This window comes from Xyrauchen texanus, chromosome 24 (genome assembly GCF_025860055.1).
Source record: "Xyrauchen texanus isolate HMW12.3.18 chromosome 24, RBS_HiC_50CHRs, whole genome shotgun sequence".
In the NCBI taxonomy this organism is placed as follows: Eukaryota; Metazoa; Chordata; class Actinopteri; order Cypriniformes; family Catostomidae; genus Xyrauchen; species Xyrauchen texanus.
The window spans coordinates 40364228-40384281 of record NC_068299.1 but is presented as its reverse complement, the minus strand read 5'-3'; the positions used below and the strand labels follow the sequence as shown (position 1 = coordinate 40384281).

The 20054-nt window shown below is 37.3% G+C and overlaps 1 protein-coding gene across 2 annotated transcripts in view; it reads right to left on the bottom strand.

The window, feature by feature from the left end:
• The window catches only part of LOC127617818 (exportin-5), an 84338-nt gene that overhangs the window by 23536 nt on the left and 40748 nt on the right, over positions 1-20054 (bottom strand). Inside the window, exons 27-30 of one of the 2 annotated variants that reach the window (XM_052089913.1) lie at positions 12832-12932; positions 12674-12733; positions 380-486; positions 126-233 (exon numbers count right to left, since the gene is read on the bottom strand). In XM_052089913.1, coding sequence (XP_051945873.1) covers positions 126-233; positions 380-486; positions 12674-12733; positions 12832-12932 — 376 coding nt within the window. Of the gene's footprint in view, positions 1-125; positions 234-379; positions 487-12673; positions 12734-12831; positions 12936-20054 lie in introns of both variants that reach the window. The other variant, XM_052089912.1, reaches the window with a different exon arrangement.

Here is a 20054-nt window from a genome sequence, read left to right as displayed (position 1 = left end):
AAAAAAAAAGAGTGCTTGCATATGAAAGGCTGACATCTTTTCCAAATGAAATTAAATTTGTATTGAAAGTGCCAAAAAAAATATAATAATAATTCAACATTTCATTAGTAAGAAAATATCAGCACCTGTCTTAGCAAGGTCCAGCAGAGCATGCTGGCAGTCCTTTGGCAGTTAATAGTGTCCCTCCAGGAAAGGGAGTTAAAACAAATAGTCAGGAGAGTCATATAAATATCCTGAGGATAAAACAAATATTAACCAATTAAACAGGATAACTGTTAATCAATATCAATAAATTAAATCTAATTGTAAAATGTTATCCAATTTACTCTACTCAGAGCACAACTACAGAAGCTAAAAAAATGTATGGCGTAAAAGTCACCTCATTTTGGAGAAGTCTCTTGCCCAGTTCTGAGAGGTCATCTGAAGGCTGAGAAGCATTTATTTGAATCCCTTGTGATGAATCCATTGGCATCATCTCTTCATCACCTGAAATCATGATAATCCATATATAACAATACTCACTGTATTTCAACAAAGTTTTGTTTTCTCTATGTTGGAAAAAAAAAAATAGCCCCTTTATGTCCAGTGGGCAGTTCTTGGCCAGAGGAAGAATGTTTACCAGACTATGGATATCATGGATATTCACAAGACTCTCAAGTGCTTTGTAAGTGCACAAGGGAATCCTGGTTACACGTGAGTTTAGCGTGAGTCACAGTGATTAGAAAACAGGAGAGAGTGAAAAGGAGTTTGTGGATGAAGCACTGGTTCATGCAGTGTCAGAGAAAAGGAGCTTATGGTGCTTTCATGATCTGACCATTTGCACTCCAAATCAGAGAGAAACAGACAAAATTTAGAAAATCACATTTAGTAAACAAAATGGCACGAAGAGCAGAATGTTTGAAGTTTGTTTTTGTTGCGAGGGACCCGTGACTGATGCAGAGGATCCACGCTTAACTTATGAATATACAAAAAACTAAGTGTATTTATATTTATTGAGTGGCTATTTGTATTAAGTGTAAATAGCATAACCAATGGTGTGGGTTTATTTTCACTCCGGGTCAGGTGGAACAAGATAAAACCTCAGCATTGTTAACAGAGAAGTGGTGTGATCAGTAGAACGTTAGTCTGTGGTGTTGGTTCTGTGGGTGATCAGAGTTCAAATCCGCCTTTTCACAATATCATTCTTCTTTCCATCTCCATTTCATATAAGCAAAGACAGACAACATTAACTAAATATTTCTAATTGTTTTAAACAAGTCAAACTTTTTTAAACACATAAAAGTTTAAGACCAAATATCATGAAGGTATAATTACTAACAGAATATAATTACTAACAGAATAAAAAAATAAATAAAAAAAAGAGATGAGTCTAGAACCCGGGTTCTTTAGTGACACAAGTAAACTAGTGGTCAAGTTTCGTTCAACTCAAAGGAGAGTTACAGTCGAATGTTCAACCACCAGACCAAAAAATGCCTTATGATATATCAAGGCTATTATCGATTCTTGATCCCACTCTTCTTCCAATCCCCCATGCAAAGACAGACACTTTCTTTTAATAAACAAAATATTTTAAAGGGTTTTGTGGAGACACATGTTTAATGTATGAGACATGTTAAACAATTTCCTGTAACAAATTCTACTGCATCATTTAGGACTTTATTAAAATACTTTTAACATCTTTTTAAAAGCACATTAAGACTTTTTTAAACTGACAAGTTTTAAACACCCAAAAAGCCTCTCATTTTCAGCCATTCACACCTTACAAATTGTCTCCACATGTTTCCAAATGACAATAGAAGATTTGGACTTTAGATATTTTCCTGGATCCGTGGATCAGAACAGACCTGGAATTTTAAGACCTGGAATTACATCTGCTCTTTTAAAACCAGTGCCTCGTGTTGGTGGATTCGTATTTCATTGCAGTTGCAATACATAGAGCAAGGCAAGATCGAACATGATCGATTAGAGTAGCAACATTAAATTGAGAATATAAAAACATAAAAACCAAAACAATTTCTAATAAATAAAAAAGTATTAAAACGCAATTTGATGTAAACATGTCAAGTCGAAAACATGAAAATAAACAGCATCAATTACCTAAATGTTGTTTCTTTTCAGTTCAGTTTACCAGTTAAAAAAAAAAAGAAAAGAAAAATGGGTTCAAGAGAAAAAGCGGCTCAGGCGAATAATACTTTTTTTTTTTAACTGGTTAATTTATATGAACTGTCCAAACGAATCACCAGAACAAATCAATATAAATTAGCAACTACTGGCCCTCGCATCGAGGTGAGGAGTCCTCCGGGAATGACGTAAGTGGGAACCGCCACTATTGCAGCGCTATGTAGTGACAGGCACAATGAAACGTTAAGATAACAAACACAGCAGCAAATGTGGAACATTTGGAAATAAAGTGAAGCAACAGAGAAAAAAATCTTACAAAGTCTTCCTCAGTGTCTGTACCAGCTACAGTTCAAATAGGCTTTTTGTGAAAGGATATACAAATAAAAGAATATATCTCAAGACTTAATTCTGTCATATAGATTTGATGTAGATAATACTGCAATTTTTCCACAGAGATATGACTCTCAGATCATTACCTAATCGCTTATATTTTGCACTTAGTTAAGGTCACTCAATCTGGTCGCGTAATGGAACAGCTTTAATAAAATTTAATAATCTCAAAAAATCAGTGTGCCAAAAAATTCAGTAGAACTTTAGAAAATATTACACAGCACTCTACAGTTTCGCCCCCTTCAGTTAAAGAGAATAGTCCAGCACCGTGGTACAATGATCACACTCTTGCTCTTTAAGAGAGCAGCTTGGAAAATGGAATGCAAGTGGAAGATAATTTAATTAGAGGTGTTTCGCGGTGTATGGAAGGATATTGTTTGTAGCTACAGATCTCTGCACTTTTAGATCTTAGTGCTGCCTTCAACACCATAGATCATGACATTCTCTTGGGACAGGCTTGAATATTATGTTGGCATTTATGGACAAGCATTATCTTGATATACAGTGAAAAAGTATCCTCCCCCCCCAATCCGGATTTCTTCTGTTTGTATCTCATACAAAAAAAAATTCTAACAAAATCTACGCCCAACTCATCACGTGCCCCGCCGAGAACGAACCACATTAAAGTGACCACAAGGAGGTTAACCCATGTGACCATCCTCCCTAGCAACCGGGCCAATTTGGCTGCTTAGGAGACCTGGCTGGAGTCACACAGCATGCCCTGGGATTCGAATTAGCGAACTCCAGGGGTGGTAGCTAGTGCCTTTACCACTGAGCTACCCAGGATATTCACCCGTCGGAAGGATCGGGTTACATAGCTTTGGCTGCGGGAGCTCTCTCAACAACCCCACAGGTTCGATGGCTGAGTCTGGAATCTCTGAAGACATCCAAGTTTCTGTACAGCAGATAATGTGATAGTCCCTCATCTATTGTTGGAAAGAGATCCATGCTCTAAGTGACTAAACATTTGCCAGTAGAATGCTGGATAGTGGGGGTCGATTTGCTCGACTTCTTAAGCTACGTTCACACTGTCAGCGACATGCAGAGACAAAATGTAATCTCATTAATTTTCAATGAGAGCTGGCGACTTCCGTCAACATGAGCAATGGAGACTGTTGGTGACCGGATGTGGGCATGTCTTGCAATGCAATAAATTTTAGAAATGTTTTGTAACTTTATGCAAATGAAGAGCGACTTTTTGGAGCGACTGCCAATACTAGAGGAGATGGTAGAGCTCACGTGATCAACATCGATATTGTTGCGCATGTGACCCATTTGAAATTTACATGAGAATTTGCCATTTAAAAGTACCATGTAGCATTTCAACCATCATGTGAAACGTCTTGACAATGCTGACATTCTGAACAGCACTAATGAGGGATAGAGAAATCACCTGCTGCCCAGCACTAGCATCAGTTATAAGACTATGGAAGAGTCTTCCTAGCCTTGTTTGAGACACACTCAGTTTAAGACTAGACTAAAGACTCATATTCAGCCTGACATACACATGATTTATCCCTCAACTCATGATTATGCTGCATTAGTCAGGTCTGCCGGAACCAGAAACACTTCTCATATTCTATAAAACTGCTTTTAATTTGAATAATATGCTAATATTATTCTGTTTGTTTTCTTGTCTCACCCTCAGGAAACATATCCTGAGGTTGCTAGATCCAGCCCGATGTCCACTCCCACTACTGTGGGTCACTGAATGATGACCACTAACTGCAGTCTGTACCAACCAGACAGCAAGGGGCGCTTCAATCATCAGAGTCTGCCATACCTCAGTCTGCTATGAAAGACTTCACAGGGGATGACGTACTGCCAACAATAACCAAAAGACATGGGACACTCCACTGGCCACAGCTTGAATCTTGGACATGATGTTATGTGAAAAGAACCGATATGGCAGTGGCCTTAACAGTTAACTCTTAAATTCAACAAATCAGGACACATCTAGAACAGGATTCATTATTTCACAATGAAATTTCATGATGCAACTGGCTGTCAAACGCATATTAAGCTACACATAATCTACACATAAGTTACACATTTATTTTCTCAGGCACTTATTGAGTCTATATAGGATGCACAAATAACATTATTTCAGTAGTACACCCAAATGACAATAGTCATCTCATACGGTTCATGTGTTTTTTTTACTATTTGAATATATTGTAAAATGTAATGTGTGATCAAAGCTGAATTTTCAGCATCATTACTGTAGTCTTCAGTGTCACATGATCCATCAGAAATCATAATATGATGCTGATTTTCTAATATGGGCATATTTAAAGTGCATTTTACTCATTTACACCTGAACACATATTTGCAAGCACAAGCTTTGTTGATGATAATGAGGCAGCATAAACACTAGTTAAAATAAAATCTAAACATTAATATTCTTTTTATATCATACAGCATACAATTTAAATACCTGCTTTAGCCGAAACAGCATTTAAAACGTAACTAAAACTTGCTTATTAGGACATATTTCAAATGTCAATACTCTGAATCCTGGCTGGCAAGTCTGGAAACAGTCCCACTAGTAATACTAGTATGTATTATACGTACATGTTTATATAAAATAGCATGTCAACTAAAGAAAACAAAATGACTTACACCTGCTTTTCTTCTGAGGAAAATGTTGACTCTTCCTTACAATCCAGGAGTTTCCTCGCATGTGTATCATTACAAACGCGCAGTAAAGTGAATTATTGTTTACATCAAACCTCTGAACACTGTCGGGGGCGTTTACCATTTGCATTGATCGCCTCAGCACTAGAGGTCGACCGACGAATGGGTCGGACGATTAATCGGCAGATTTTTTTGAATTTTTTTACATAACCGGCATCGGCCAATATACAAGTATATCAAGCCGATTATTAGGCAGGCGCATCTGTGGGCAGCCTAGTGTTATTGTGGAACACGTGTTCGACACATGCTGCCCCTAGAGTCATTTTTCAGCAGAGTGAGCAGACCTCATCCAGTGCCTAAGGAAGGAGCTAAGTTCCTTGGAGAAAACTGTAAGGATTAAATTCGTATAACTCCTTTATATTTAATTAAAAACTTTTGATATGTTACTGCCAACTTCAAGAAAAATTGCAACAAACGCGACTTTGGATATTGATAGAGTAGTTGAAGTTGCATTATCACAGCAGAAGGGTTGATATCATGTCACAATAAGTAAGCAAGAATTTTGCAATTACAGACAGTGAATCTGAGACTTTTATTAGTTCTGTTTGTGTGTCTTATATTTCAGAGGGTTGTCACTCAATGCAGAGAAATAAGTAATAAAAAAGATACCAACGCACTATAGGCTATTGAAGGACTGGCTTTGGTAAGCTCGGACATTATCGGTTCTGCTGTCGGTACTGGAGAAATTAAGAAAATACATTTATTATTGCTATAAAGTACAGCAATAATAAAAATAAAAAGTTATTTTATCTCGCCAGCCATTTCTACGTATAATAATATGAAACCATTTGTCTGTGATACAATTTAGCTATTCGCAGTCAGAGAGGGAGAGAGAGAGATCTCTCTCACGCGGTGCCACAGCGAGCACAACACGAGCCCTGCTTAATGAGTGATGACGGCGGACAGAACTGGTTACACTATAGGTCTGATTTTATTTTAGGTTTCGCCTTCCAAAGATTATCAAAAGAATATTTATACATAAGCCGCATTCTGTCTAGCACAACTTCCTTCCCAGCGGTGCACTGACATTTCTCCCTAAAACTCAAACTTAACGTCAGAATCAGCATGATCGGTGATTGTTGTAAAATGCAGTCTAGCTACTGTTGCTAAATTGCGGGACGCGTTTAATAATAAAAAAGAGCGCAAGAGATACCGTTCCCAAAGCGGTAGCGGCTCTGAAACAGACCATAAAGAGACAAGCAAAGTATAAGGCTACTTTGGGTTTCATGTGCTGCGTCTAAACAATCAACTATACACAAAAATGTCAAAACGATCGGCTTGGAGATTCACTTAAACACAGTTTATGTCTTAAATGGACGTAGTTATAGAAATAGTTGGGAGAAAATATGGTGCATCAGGAGCCTATTAGATCTGCACTCGGTCTTAAAGGGAAGCAGTCTAATAAACATGCTGACGATTGAGCCATTACTGCGAATCAAACAACAAAAGGCAATGAGAAAATCACTTACAGCTCTTGAATGAATAACTTCTGCTTTAATAAGCATTAATCTATCTATGATAAACTATGCAGTGTTATTTTACAATTGATTACTTTATTAGATTTCTTTTTAGACCACACATGAACAGTAATGTTAGTAGACCTTCCTGAAATTAAATCACTGTGCCTATATAATGTTTATCTTTGTGTAATTGTTTATCTTTCGTTTATCTTTGTTTTATATATATATATATATATATATATATATAAAAAACAAAAAGAACCTTTAAGAATACTGGATCGATAAGCACTATCGGTAAGATAGTAATACCATTAAAACCTTAAACAAAACCCATCCCTAGTTATGCCTGTGCTTCTCTTGGATGCTCTGAATATTGGATTACGTGTCTGGATTGCCCCTTAATTAAAGCTGCATTTGGATCTCAACCTTCGTGTCTCGGAGCAGTTTGTAACACCTGCTTCGTTTATTTAATATATTTGTTATACATTATACAATATGTTTTTAATTTAAGTGTACAAGTGCAGATTGGTCAAGTGTTCAATAAATGTATTTGTTGAGAAATTTTGTCTATCTTAATTATTTGTGTTACATTTTATCTTTCAAATAAAAGGTTCAAATAAGAGGTTAAAAACAAGCACATATCGGCCAAAATAAATCGGCAGCATTTATCGGCCATCGTCCCACCCGGATTTCAAAAGATCGGCATCGGCCTGAAAAACCCATATCGGTCGACCTCTACTCAGCACATTAGCATACGAATGGCGTGCTCTGCTGGTGGATGTGATCACACTATAATTAGATGAACTGGTAAAAACTGTACATCGCTTTGTTTCATACAGATTACATTACAGGAGAATATTTGTTTTAAATTTCAATATTTTTATTTAAAAGTAGAAATCTTAAGCTTTATTTAGACATATGTTTCATGTTTGTGTGATAAGTATTCGCAGAGTTTCAATGACGTGTTTCAGAAATATGCTCGTGAACACAGACAGCTGAAAGCTCACCCTTTTTATTTTCTTTATTTTACAAAAGCACAAGGTTTTGTTGTTATTGTGAGTGTACACAAATAAAAGTAGACCCTTTATAGTCTCTAATTATGTCTTACACTTATCTGTATGCCCCAAAATGACGGAGTATTTTAAGCTGTTTCCGCTGTAATGACGAAAATATCCAGCAGGACGTGCTGGCGCGTCCATCGACCCCAGAGGGTTAAGAGTCACAACACAACAGCAGGTACAATCGACATCTTTGTCAGACCACCAAAATATAAACAAATAATAACAAAATTGAGGGAACTCTCCTATGAAGCCTCATAGTAGTCCACTGATCCATAACATCCAGACAAAAACGGTCTTGTTACTGGCAAATGTCCAAACGATCCAAACAAGTAAAACATTTAGTCCAAATCACATTACATCAATAAATACCCACAGACTCTTGTTGCATCATTTCAAAATACCCGGCAGCTGTGCCTAATCTTTCACATATTCTTGGTCATAACTTCAGTTCAAATGTAAACATTTCCTATATCAAAACTGATGCTGCTTAAAAGATAAACCTTTTAAATTCTATAGAGTATGGGACCCCTTCCTCACTTATCTTGGGGTGGGAGAGACGCATCGGCTAGCGCTGGGAATACAGAACCTGGCATGGAAGGACTAAATAACTACCCAATTCTGATGTAATTTGTTGGTATGCTTATTTTACCTTTACTTTTTTTTTTTTTTTTCCCCCTCTCCCCCTTTTTGTGTGGTAATTATTTGTGATATATATTGTGATAATGTACTTTAGTGGATATTCTGTGGAGTGTAGCCATCTGGGCAATTTGTCTTAGCTCAGATTGGCCAACTATGTTTAAACCCTGTCAATGTCAAAAGCTTGAATAAAAAAATAAAAAAAAAATTAATAAAAAAACTGATGCTGCACTCTGACCTTTCGATTGACACCTCATTGACCCAATAGGGGCTTCCATGTCCTGTCCATAGCCTTCAATAGCCAACCAGAGTCTGTGTCGAATGTAAGTGCCTCCCCCCTTTCCTTTGTGTAAAGATTGAACCAATTGCAGCAGTGTGTGTGGATGACTGGCGCATCGTATAGCCAATGAAATTCAGAATCCGTGCGTAAAAGTTGGAGTATAGTTTTGGAAATGTTGACAATTTTGGAGCTTGAAATATGGCAAAACGGACGATGAAAACAAGATATTCGCTACTGGGTGTGGTAAAAGAATGTACTCGGCGTGAAAGTGTCGAGTCTGGAGATGAAGTATCTGAGAAAAATATGGATGATTTTTTATATATTGACTCCGAGGCAGAGGAAATGTTTATGGAGGGAGGTATACAGTATATACAGTAAATATACATGAATACTGCATGATATCTTTGTGGAGGAGAAAGTGTTTACAATTGCAATGTCCATGAAATGGTATATGTGAAGTTAAACGCAGTTTTAAGTAATAAATACTGTTTAAAAAAAAATAAAATAAAACAATTGCACTTAATGTGACGTAGAGAGAAGTGACGAAAACAACAGAAACAGCGGAGAGTTTATGGAAGTAAAAGCTGTTAGTGGATGCGAGCAGAGAAAACTGAGTGCAGAAAGAGGGATAAGACATCAATATCCAGTGGCACAAGTGTCTTCTGTGTGGAGAAGCATTCGGGCTTAAAGACTGATGCGAGTGAAACACGGAAAGAAGGGGAAAGCGCAACCAGCGAACGTTCATCCCAGGGACGCTGATGGTAGGATTAAACACTCTAGTCGGGAAAGGGTTGATTATCTCCCTAATCTGTGCTATTTGAAGACAATCATGGACTATTTAGAAATTAATTGACTCATAGTGTGAAACATTAGCGTTTGGAGGCAATGTACATATTGTTCATGTGTGTGTTTACACTAAGTAACAGTGAATTGTGAACACAAATTGTTTCAGTTTGTTAACTAAATGTGTATTAGGCTTATTATGCTTAAACATATTATGCTTAGACTTAGAAATAAGTGAATGTTGAGACAGTTGTGCATAGGAACATTTTATTCACATAGTATTTTGTCTATATTTAAGTAAATGTTAATAGTAATGCTAGTGTTTATTTTTTGTTTCTTTAAGGTTATCAACCTATTAAAATCTATCAAAATTTAACAAAATCTAACAAAAGCTAATAAAATCCAACAAAAGCTAATTGGGCAATCTGAACCTTGGATCTGACTATTGTTCAATCTGTTATGGAATCTGTTGATAAATGAATACAAGTTGTGGAAAGTCCATTTGGAATTGTTCCGTGTGTCCTTTTGAATGACTGATGCTCATTTTCGAGTTAAGAGGCAGATGCTGATGTGTAAAATTCCCTGGATAACTCGACAGTATAAGAATGTCTTTTACCACCTCTGGGTCTTGTGGATTACTTTATAGTACTCTATTAGGGTGTCAGAAAAGTCCACTGCACCCATGCACTTGGATTACCAAAACTGCAGTATTCATGTATGTATATTTACTGTAAATACTGTATACGTTGTTTGTTTCAGATCTAGCTCTATTGGCATGGTATAAAGATGTTTTACATTGCCAATGAAACTTCACACACGCACAAACACCTCCCGCAAACAGTTCAAGACACTCAATGGGAAAACACACGACAAAAGATAATTACAAAATGTGTATTCATTATTCAAACTAAAGCATATTTATGTGGAAAATACAGTAATATATGTTATAAAATACAAGAAAACACTTACTTGTCCAGAGTAATGTCTCTTCCCTCCATAAACATTTCCTCTGCCTCGGAGTCAATATATAACAAATCATCCATATTTTTTTCAGATACTTCATCTCCAGACTCGACGCTTTCACGCAGAGTACATTCTTTTACAAAAAAACTTCAGTGTCACCTTTCAAAAGTGACCAAAACCATGCATGTACTCCAAAATATTCAAGAACAGCTTTAAATTAACTTTGGGTATGCCTTGATAAGGCGTTTTAGCCCAAGTTTACAGTAACAGTTTGCAACAAAATAATGTAAATTATTGAATTAATATAGAGATAAATATGCTGCCGAGTTCCCAAGATGAGAACAACCTCTGAGTTGTCATCTCGTAATTACAGTAATTCCAACATGACGTGAATGCACCATACAGTTGAAGTCAGATGTTTACATACACCGTAACCAAATACATTTAAACTGAGCATTTCACAATTCCTGACATTTAATCATAGAAAAGCAATCCCTTCTGTTAGGATCACTATTTTATTTTAAGAATGTGAAATGTCAGAATAACATTAGAGAGAATTATTTATTTCAGCTTTTATTTCTTTCATTACATTCCCAGTGGGTCAGAAGTTTACAAACACTTTGTTAGTATTTGGTAGCATTGCTTTTAAATTGTTTAACTTGGGTTAAACTTTTTGGGTAGCCTTCCACAAACGTCTCACAAAAGGTTGCTGGAATTTTGGCCCATTACTCCAGACAGAACTGGTGTAAATGAATCAGGTTTGTAGGCTTCCTTGCTCGTGCACACGTTTTCATTTTGGATTGAGGTCAGGGCTTTGTGATGACCACTCCAATACCTTGACTTTGTTGTCCTTAAGCCATTTTGCCACCAATTGTCAATTTGGAAGTCTAATTTGCGACCAAGCTTTAACCTCCTGGCTGATGTCGTTTCAACATATCCACATAATTTTCCTTCCTCATGATGCCATCTATTTTGTAAAGTGCACCAGTCCCTCCTGCAGCAAAGCACCCCACAACAAGATGCTGCCACTCCCATGCTTCACTGTTGGGATGGTGTTCTTCGGCTTGCAAGCCTCACCCTTTTTCATCCAAACATAACAATGGTCATAATGGCCAAACAGGTACATTTTGTGAATTTTTGTTTTGAAGAGTGGTGGTGGCGTAGTGGGCTAAAGTACATAACTGTAAATCAGAAGGTCGCTGGTTCAATCCCCACAGCCACCACCATTGTGTCCTTGAGCAAGGCACTTAACTCCAGGATGCTCCAGGGGGATTGTCCCTGTAATAAGTGCACTGTAAGTCGCTTTGGATAAAAGCGTCAGCCAAATGCATAAATGTAAATGTAAATTTTAATTTCATTAGACCAGAGGATATTTCTCCAAAAAGTAAGATCTTTGTCCCCATGTGTACTTGATTTTTTTTATGCCGCTTTTTGAGCAGTGGATTCTTACTTGCTGAGCAGCCTTTCAGGTTATGTCGATATAGGACTTGTTTTACTGTGGACATAGATACTTGTCAACCTGTTTTCCTCCAGACTAAAAGCTTGACATCATTTTCTGGAATTTTCCAAGCTGCTTTAAAGGCACAGTTAACTTGGTGTAGGTAAACTTCTGACCCACAAGAGTTGTGATTGTCAATTAAAAGTGAAACAATCTGTCTGTAAACAATTGTTGGAAAAATGACTCCTATCAGGCACAAAGTAGATGTCCTAAAGCACTTGCAAAAACAATAGTTTGCTAATATGATATCTGTGTAGTTAAAAAAAATTTTTAATGACTTCAACTTAAGTGTATGTAAACTTCTGACTTTAACTATATATGCCAATAGTAAATTCATGAGCTTTGCATTATCTCATTCTACACAAAAAAAGTGTAGAAAAATGTTTTAACAACACTGGTGTGAGCCATGTAATCATAACTCACATTCTGCAGACTAACATAAGGTGCAAAAAGTGTCCCTTTGCACCACATGACGGTAATTTCACGAAAGAGTCTCACGTGAGAATTTAGTGTTGCCGTGGTGGAATTAGAATAATTTTGGTAGACTACCTACTGTAAATATTGCCTTAAGTATTAAAGGGTTAGATCAATAACAGAAATGTATAAAAAGTCTGTATTTATGTACTCAAAGCAAGTCCACAAAGACTCGTAAGTCTCGTAACCAAGAAGAGCTAGACCTACAACATCTAAAGTCCAAAAAACAAATAACTACTTGAACTAATAGTTTTTTCAATAACAAAGGGCTAATAATTGGACACAGAGGTGAATTTGATCATAAACTCACCATCGGGTTCCTCTTTGTTCCCAGATTGGTCTGGAATCTTTCTTGAAATGCAGGTCACACCTGGTAAGACACGGTTACAAGGTTTTACTGTTATTTATATATTTTTAAGCATGCTTGAAATGCTTGGCTAACACACTAGCATAAAAAGGTAAACTTACTTAGAAGGTCCATGACCTCTCTCGTCACCAAACGTACCAGCTGCTCCTCTACCATTTCCTGAGTCACCTGGTTTTCCTCATAGGCCTCGTCCTCGCCATGACTACTATTTACACACACACACACACACACACACACACACACACACACACACACACACACACACACACACACACACAGAGTATAATTTTGTGCACAGGCGCACACACAGGCACACACACAGGCGCACACACAGGCGCACACACAGGCGTACACACAGGCGTACACACAGGCGTACACACAGGCGTACACACAGGCAGCCAAAAATTTGGAATAATGTACAGATCTTGCTGTTTCGAAAGAAAGTTGGTATTTTAATTCACCGAAGTGGCATTCAATTGATCACAAAGGCTTTTATAGTCAGGATATTACTGATGTAAAAAAACAACACTATCACTATATGAAAGTCACTGGAACATTTCCAGTAGCCATCACTGCAACACCTTATCCTTGAGTAATCATGCAAAAAATTGCAAATTTGTTACTAGAAAATAATTTGCCATTATATCAAACACAGCCGAAAGCTAACCGGGTTGTTAAATGAAGCTTAACATTGTCTTTGGGATTGTATTTTTTTGTAATTATAAATTTTTAATCATTCCAATGACAAATCCAAATATAGCTGCAAGCAGCAATTAATAGGGTTCAAGGCCTTTAGCACATGCTCAAAAAGGTATTATGTTTTATTTAGCAAGCATGTAACCACCTAGATCAGGGGTGCCCACACTTTTTTGCATGATGATCTACTTTTAAATGGCCAACTCAGTAAGATCTACCAACTAAAAAAAACACAGTTTCATTTTTTTTAAATGCTTGTTGGGACTACTGCATGTATCCCTACATGGAATTAATTTTGTAATTAATAAAAAAACAAATATATGTAATAATGTTCAATGTTGATATCATTCAGTTTTAACACTAAACCCAAAACACCTACAGCATAATAGATTACAATAGCTAGAGCATTTACCTTATTCTGATGATTTGCACTGAATGGAATTAGACAGTTTTGCATAATCTGGGCAGTAGCTGCTGGTAGTCAGTCTCAAACACAATTTCGCTCTGTTCTCAGAAGCCCTTGGAAGGCCTAAATCTAGTTGTCATGGCAACTGAATAAACAAAAATCTTGCCTGGTCAAAATGTACTCATCAAGTGCAAGTCAGACAGAAACTAAAAGAAGGAAAAACATTATATATTTTTTATTATTATAAAAATTTAATGAAAGCACATTTAAATTTCGTGCGATCTACCAGCATTGCCTTTTTGATCGACTGGTAGATCGCGATCGACGTATTGGGCACCCCTGACCTAGATCATAGAAGGAAAAGACAATTTACAAATGGAAATATATGCTTTACAAAGCTTTTTAAAGTTTGTATGCTTCTTAGAATTATATGTTGTGTGTGCTCATCTACTTTTTTGAAGTTTAGATTTTTCGTTCATAATTTATATGATTGAGTATATTTTGCCACACCCCTTTTCTAAATGACCCTGTTATAGCTATCCAAAGGGTAAAGTTCTAATATTTTTTTTTTAACTATTTACTTGTCCAGAGAATTGTACTGCATTAGTTTTATTGAGTTTGAGCTAAAAACCTAGGACTAGTTTGCAAAAGTTGTTTACATAATCGTGAATATTTAATGAACGATTTGATTGACTGCAGTGCTTCTTGAGGCAAAGTTGTTCAGAATGAGGAGATCTAACATATGATATCCATATTGTGTCTATTTGTGAAAGTCAGCATGATTAGTCAAACAAGCCCACAGAGTTTTGCACCGATCGACCTCCATTAACCTTGTCTAACAGGTGCTCAAAGTTCATTGGCCGATGATGGTCATGTTTTTGAGATACACAAATGTCCTCATAGACAGTAATGGCACCTTGGACTAAGACACTGCATGCCAATTTTCAACTCAATCAGACTAACGGTTGCGTAGTTACAGCCAAGTTAATGTTATTTATTTATTTTTTTTGCGCCACTATGTGGCAAAACCGCACCAACTTTTTACCTCTTACATAAGCATGCCAGCTTTGGTGAAGATATCCAATTTCCTTCAAGAGTTATAGCCATTTACGTAAAATTGGCCACTCCTACTTCAGATGTTTTTTTTTACCGTAGCTAGCTCGAGTCGAAAGTTCAAACTTTTTTTTGATTACTTTTGATATTGAGACTCCATAGAATCGTTTGGCACTGGTTTGGGCCCGATTGGACCAAAAAAACCTAGGACTAGTTCGCAAAAGTAGGTTTTATGAAAAATCCAAGATGCTAGAAATTTTTTATAGACAAATGAAATCGGAGATATACATTTTGTTTGGTTTGAGCCAAGGTTTCCCATGGAATAAATCACCTGAGTCTATGACAAATGGTCTAAGTTATGAACAGTTACACATTTTTTTTTTTTATATCGATGTAGTGCCCCTATTAACCAATTTGGCCGAGACTTCCATATGAATAAGTTTCAAGACTCAAGGCCTTACGGTTTGCTCTGCCCAATCAGTTTTATGGTTGAATAATATTAATAAATATAGCTTTAACCCCCAATAATAATAAAAATCCTAACAAAAACAATAGGCTTCTAGCACTTTGAGCTTGAATCCCTAAATATACGAGGAAACACGGAATCACATTACATAAAACGAAAATCCTTCCCTCCGAACATTCCCACCCCACCCCAAACACAATTTAGAAGGGGTCCAATAAAATTTAATATCTAAAAATGCATAAGGCGCATCCTTGAATTCTAGATGCAGACTTGACATTTTTAAGAATCCTAGCCCACACTCCCTCCTCAAAAATCTAATTCCAATCTTCCTCCCACAATCTTTTGAGAGTTTAAAGCTCCATCCCCCAGACTCTGGATTAGCAGGGAGAAATACACTGATGGCTCATGACCTTTCCCAAAAGCAGCAATCACCATTCCCAGAGTATCTGCTGCACTAGGGGGGTTTGTACCACTCTCAAAAACAGTGCAGAGTAGGTGCTGCAGCTCTAAATACTTATAAAATTTAGATCTGGGAATCCCAAAATGATTAACCAAATTTTCAAAAGACTCTCAATACACCCCTCACAATACAATATGACGAACAGAAAGGGGCTTCATTCATGCTTATTATTAGTGCCCCTATCCAGAGTAAAAAATTATCTGAAATTAATAAGTGTCTATACAGTAAATTAATCCAACCAATAAAGGTACTCGCGAACCCATACATTTCCAAATTCTTAAAAAGATAATCCCATTCTACCATATCAAACTCAAGTGAAATGGCAGTGACCAGAGATTGATGATTTGCTACTGACCACGTTATATTGATGAAATGCCTAATGTTATCAGAAGAGCTGTGGCCCCGAATAAACCCCACCTGATCTAGATGTATAAGAGCAGTCATAACTTAATCGGTTAGCCAGAATTTTTGACAACATTTTTACATCTAACTGGATCAGGGAAATTGGATGGTAACTTTTACACTCACTTGGATCTTTGTCCTTTTAAAGAATCAAACTGATCCGGCTTGTGTCATGGTTGGGGGAAGCATTCCATTCTTTAATGATTCCATATAAAATTCTAACAAAAGTGGAGCCAGTTCTGTAGCATAAGATATAAAAAATTCAGTGGCAAAGCAATCTGGCCCCAGAGCCTTGCCTGTAGGTAAGGATTTAATTACCTCACCAAGCTCCTCCAAGTTTTTCTCAGAATCAAGAGAATTTTTTTTGCTCAGTCGTCAATTTAGGGAGTTCTAAACTGTTCCACAAATGTTCTAATGTCTTCATACATAGACAAAGACATGGAATGATAAAGATCAAGATAGAATTCTTTACAAGCATTATTAATATCAATGGCTGGGATAAATATTTCACCACTAGCAGATTTCACTGAGGGAATGGTAGAAAACGACTCTGTTTTATCTATCTAGCCAAAAGTTTTCCTGCTTTGTCCCCGCCGACTCAAAATTTGACTGTCTTGTCCTGAAAAGCCCAAACTCCACTTTCCGCAACAAAATAGTCTTTTATCTTTATTTCAATTGGGTCAATTCACTGAGGCCATCAGATGACATTTGTTGCTTCAGCTCTGCCTCTGCACGAGTTCTCGTGCTTAGGATTTTTGAATAGTTTATGATCCAACCCCTAAGAAATGCCTTAAGTGCCTTCCAAGCCACGCCCAAAGAGGACACTGAGGACCAGTTGGTCGCCATATAAACACTGATTTCAGTCTTTAACATTTGTTGGAAATCAGGATTTTGCAAAAGGGATACAGTAAGGCACCAACTATAGGATTTCTTTTTCTCCTTATGTGGCGACACCTAAAACACACCAGGGTGTGATCTGAGACTAAAAGTTTTCCAATTGAGCAATCCACAACAGATGAAATGAGGGACTTATAAATATATATATAAATAAAACTATTCTAGTATAAATCTTATGGACAGCTGAAATGTATATCACATGTGTTACGTTTAAGAAATAACCTTCCTTCTTTATATGGGGTGCCCCTTATCAATTCATATTCAATGTGGAGAGAGATAACCCCCTCATAATAACATTTGACATTTTTATATAATAGAAAAAATAGTGTCAAAAACAAAATTACAAATTACAAGACAGCGCAAATTGGCGTCAATACCTCTAAAATCAAAAGGTTTCAAATCAAAATTTGCCATTGGATTGCTCAAGTCCGGTGCTTCTGCACAATTTTTCTACGTTTTAAATTTATGCAAAATTACATAACAGGATATACTAACCTCAGCCAATAGGGAGAGTAAACACAAAGAACGTGTGGATTCATTCACAGAACTGTCTCGAAGGTGTGATCCTCAACAAAACAAATATAACCGATATAAAGCCATTCAGTTTCCTCGGACAGACAAGCAAGTGTTCAGTGAGCCAGCTGTTTATGAGTGCAGCAGATGATGTAATCATTACAATATCCTGCAAAAATACTCCACAAAACTAACTCCAGGCAACAGGAGGCATATGCACAAGGAAAGTACAGATTCATCCACAACTGTCCCGAAGCAGTGTTTTTCCACAAAACAAACTCCAGCCGCTAGGCGGAACCAGCACAAAGAGAAATAAAAATGGCACCCAGCTTCCTCAGACAATCGAGTGTATGTTCAGCGAGTCAATCCACTCACATAAGAAACACCTTACTTACTCCAATATATTTATGAAGGACAATGCTTGTTTGGGACATGTAAATACTTAGTGGACATACTTCGTTTTTATTCTCAGTTTGGCCGGAAACAAAATGCAAAAGTGATCTTCCGTTGATGCACGAGCTTCTTACACTCCTTGAATCGATCGCATTTCTCTCATCGAATTCGCAAAGTCCAGGAACAAGAAAATATTTGCCTGTTGCAACACGAGATCTTTATCGGATGAACTCAGAAATTTGGCCAGAATTGTTCGGGGCCTGTCTCCCTCAGCAGATCTTCGAGATGGGAATCTGAGAGCTTGCTCGATTTCTAGCTTTGACCTGTATTGTCGAGCAGAACGGGAAGAGCTCGTCTAGGAATTTCACAATATCTCTGCCTTCTTCATGCTCAGGAATTCCAACAATCTGTACATTATTTCTTCGGCTCCTATTTTCGAGATTTTCCAGTTTTTCCAAAATGTTTCCCAGGTATATTTTTGACGTGAGCGAATTAGTGGATAATTCCCTTTCCGATGACTCCAGATAGTCAATCCGTTTCTCAACATCTGCCACTCTTTTAACCAACTCATAGAATTTTTTCCATCGCCGTAAATGTTCAACGTATTATAACGAGATCCTCCAAGTCAGCAACAATGCACAATCCAAATCAAGTCTGCAGACACGTCAAAGGTTTCAGCTTAAGCACTTAAGTGTCTCCAGAGTCCAAGGTTATTGACTTCTTTGCCATGTTTACCTCACAGAACAAATATGTAACTGGGTGTTTCGAATCTCACCGGATTATAACATGAAAATAATTTAAAAGCTAACAAAGTGCGCAGAGCTCATCGCTCACATATCTGCTCCTCGAATGGGGTCATGTGACTTCCTCAAACTAGAGACTCTGATGTACTTATGCTCTTGTTTAGTTGTACATCTGGGCCTTCCACATCTCAATCTGTCCTTGTTCGAGCCAGCTGTCCTTTGTCTTCGAAGACTGTAGTGTACACCGTTGTAGGAAATCTTCAGTTTTTTGGCAATTTCAAGAATTGCATAGCCTTCATTCCTCAAAACAATGATTGACTGACAAGTTTCTAGAGAAAGCCGTTTAAAAAAAAAAAAAAAAAAACGTTTTTTCATAACTTTTTTCAAAGAGTGATGGTGCTGTATTTTACATCAGTAATGTCCTGACTATACTTTGTGATCAGTTGAATGCCACTTTGTTATTCAACTTAGGGTTAGGTTTGGGGTTAGGGTTAATGTAAAAACCTGTACATTATTCCAAACTTTTGTCCGACAGTGTGTGTGTGTGTGTATGTATGTATTTACAGCGCTTCACTTTTTCCACATTTTGTTATGTTACAGCCTTATTCCAAAATGTATTAAATTCATTATTTCCTCAAAATTCTACAAACAATACCCCATAATGACAATGTGAAAGAAGTTTGAAATCTTTGCAAATTTATTAAAAATAAAAAACGAAAAAATTCACATGTACATAAGTATTCACAGTCTTTGCCATGACATTCAAAATTGAGCTCAGGTTCATCCTGTTTCCACTGATCATTCTTGAGATGTTTCTACAACTTGATTGGAGTCCACCTGTGGTAAATTCAGTTGATTGGACATGATTTGAAACACACCTGTCTATATAAGGTCCCACAGTTAACAGTGCATGTCAGAGCACAAACCGAGCCATGAAGTCCAAAGACCTCCGAGACAGGATTGTATCAAGGCACAAATCTGGGGAATTGTACAGAAAAATTTCTGTAGCATTGAAGGTCCCAATGAGCACAGTGGCCTCCAACATCAGTAAATGGAAGTAGTTTGGAACCAACAGGACCCTTCCTAGGGCTGGCCGCCTGGCCAAACTGAACGATCGGGAGAGAAGGGCCTTCGTCAGGGAGGTGACCAAGAACCTGATGGTCACTCTGACAGAGCTCCAGCGTTTCTTTGTGGAGAGAGGAGAACCTTCCAGAAGAACAACCATCTGTGCAGCACTCCACCAATCAGGCCTGTATGGTAGAGTGGCCAGACAGAAGCCACTCCTCAGAAAAAGG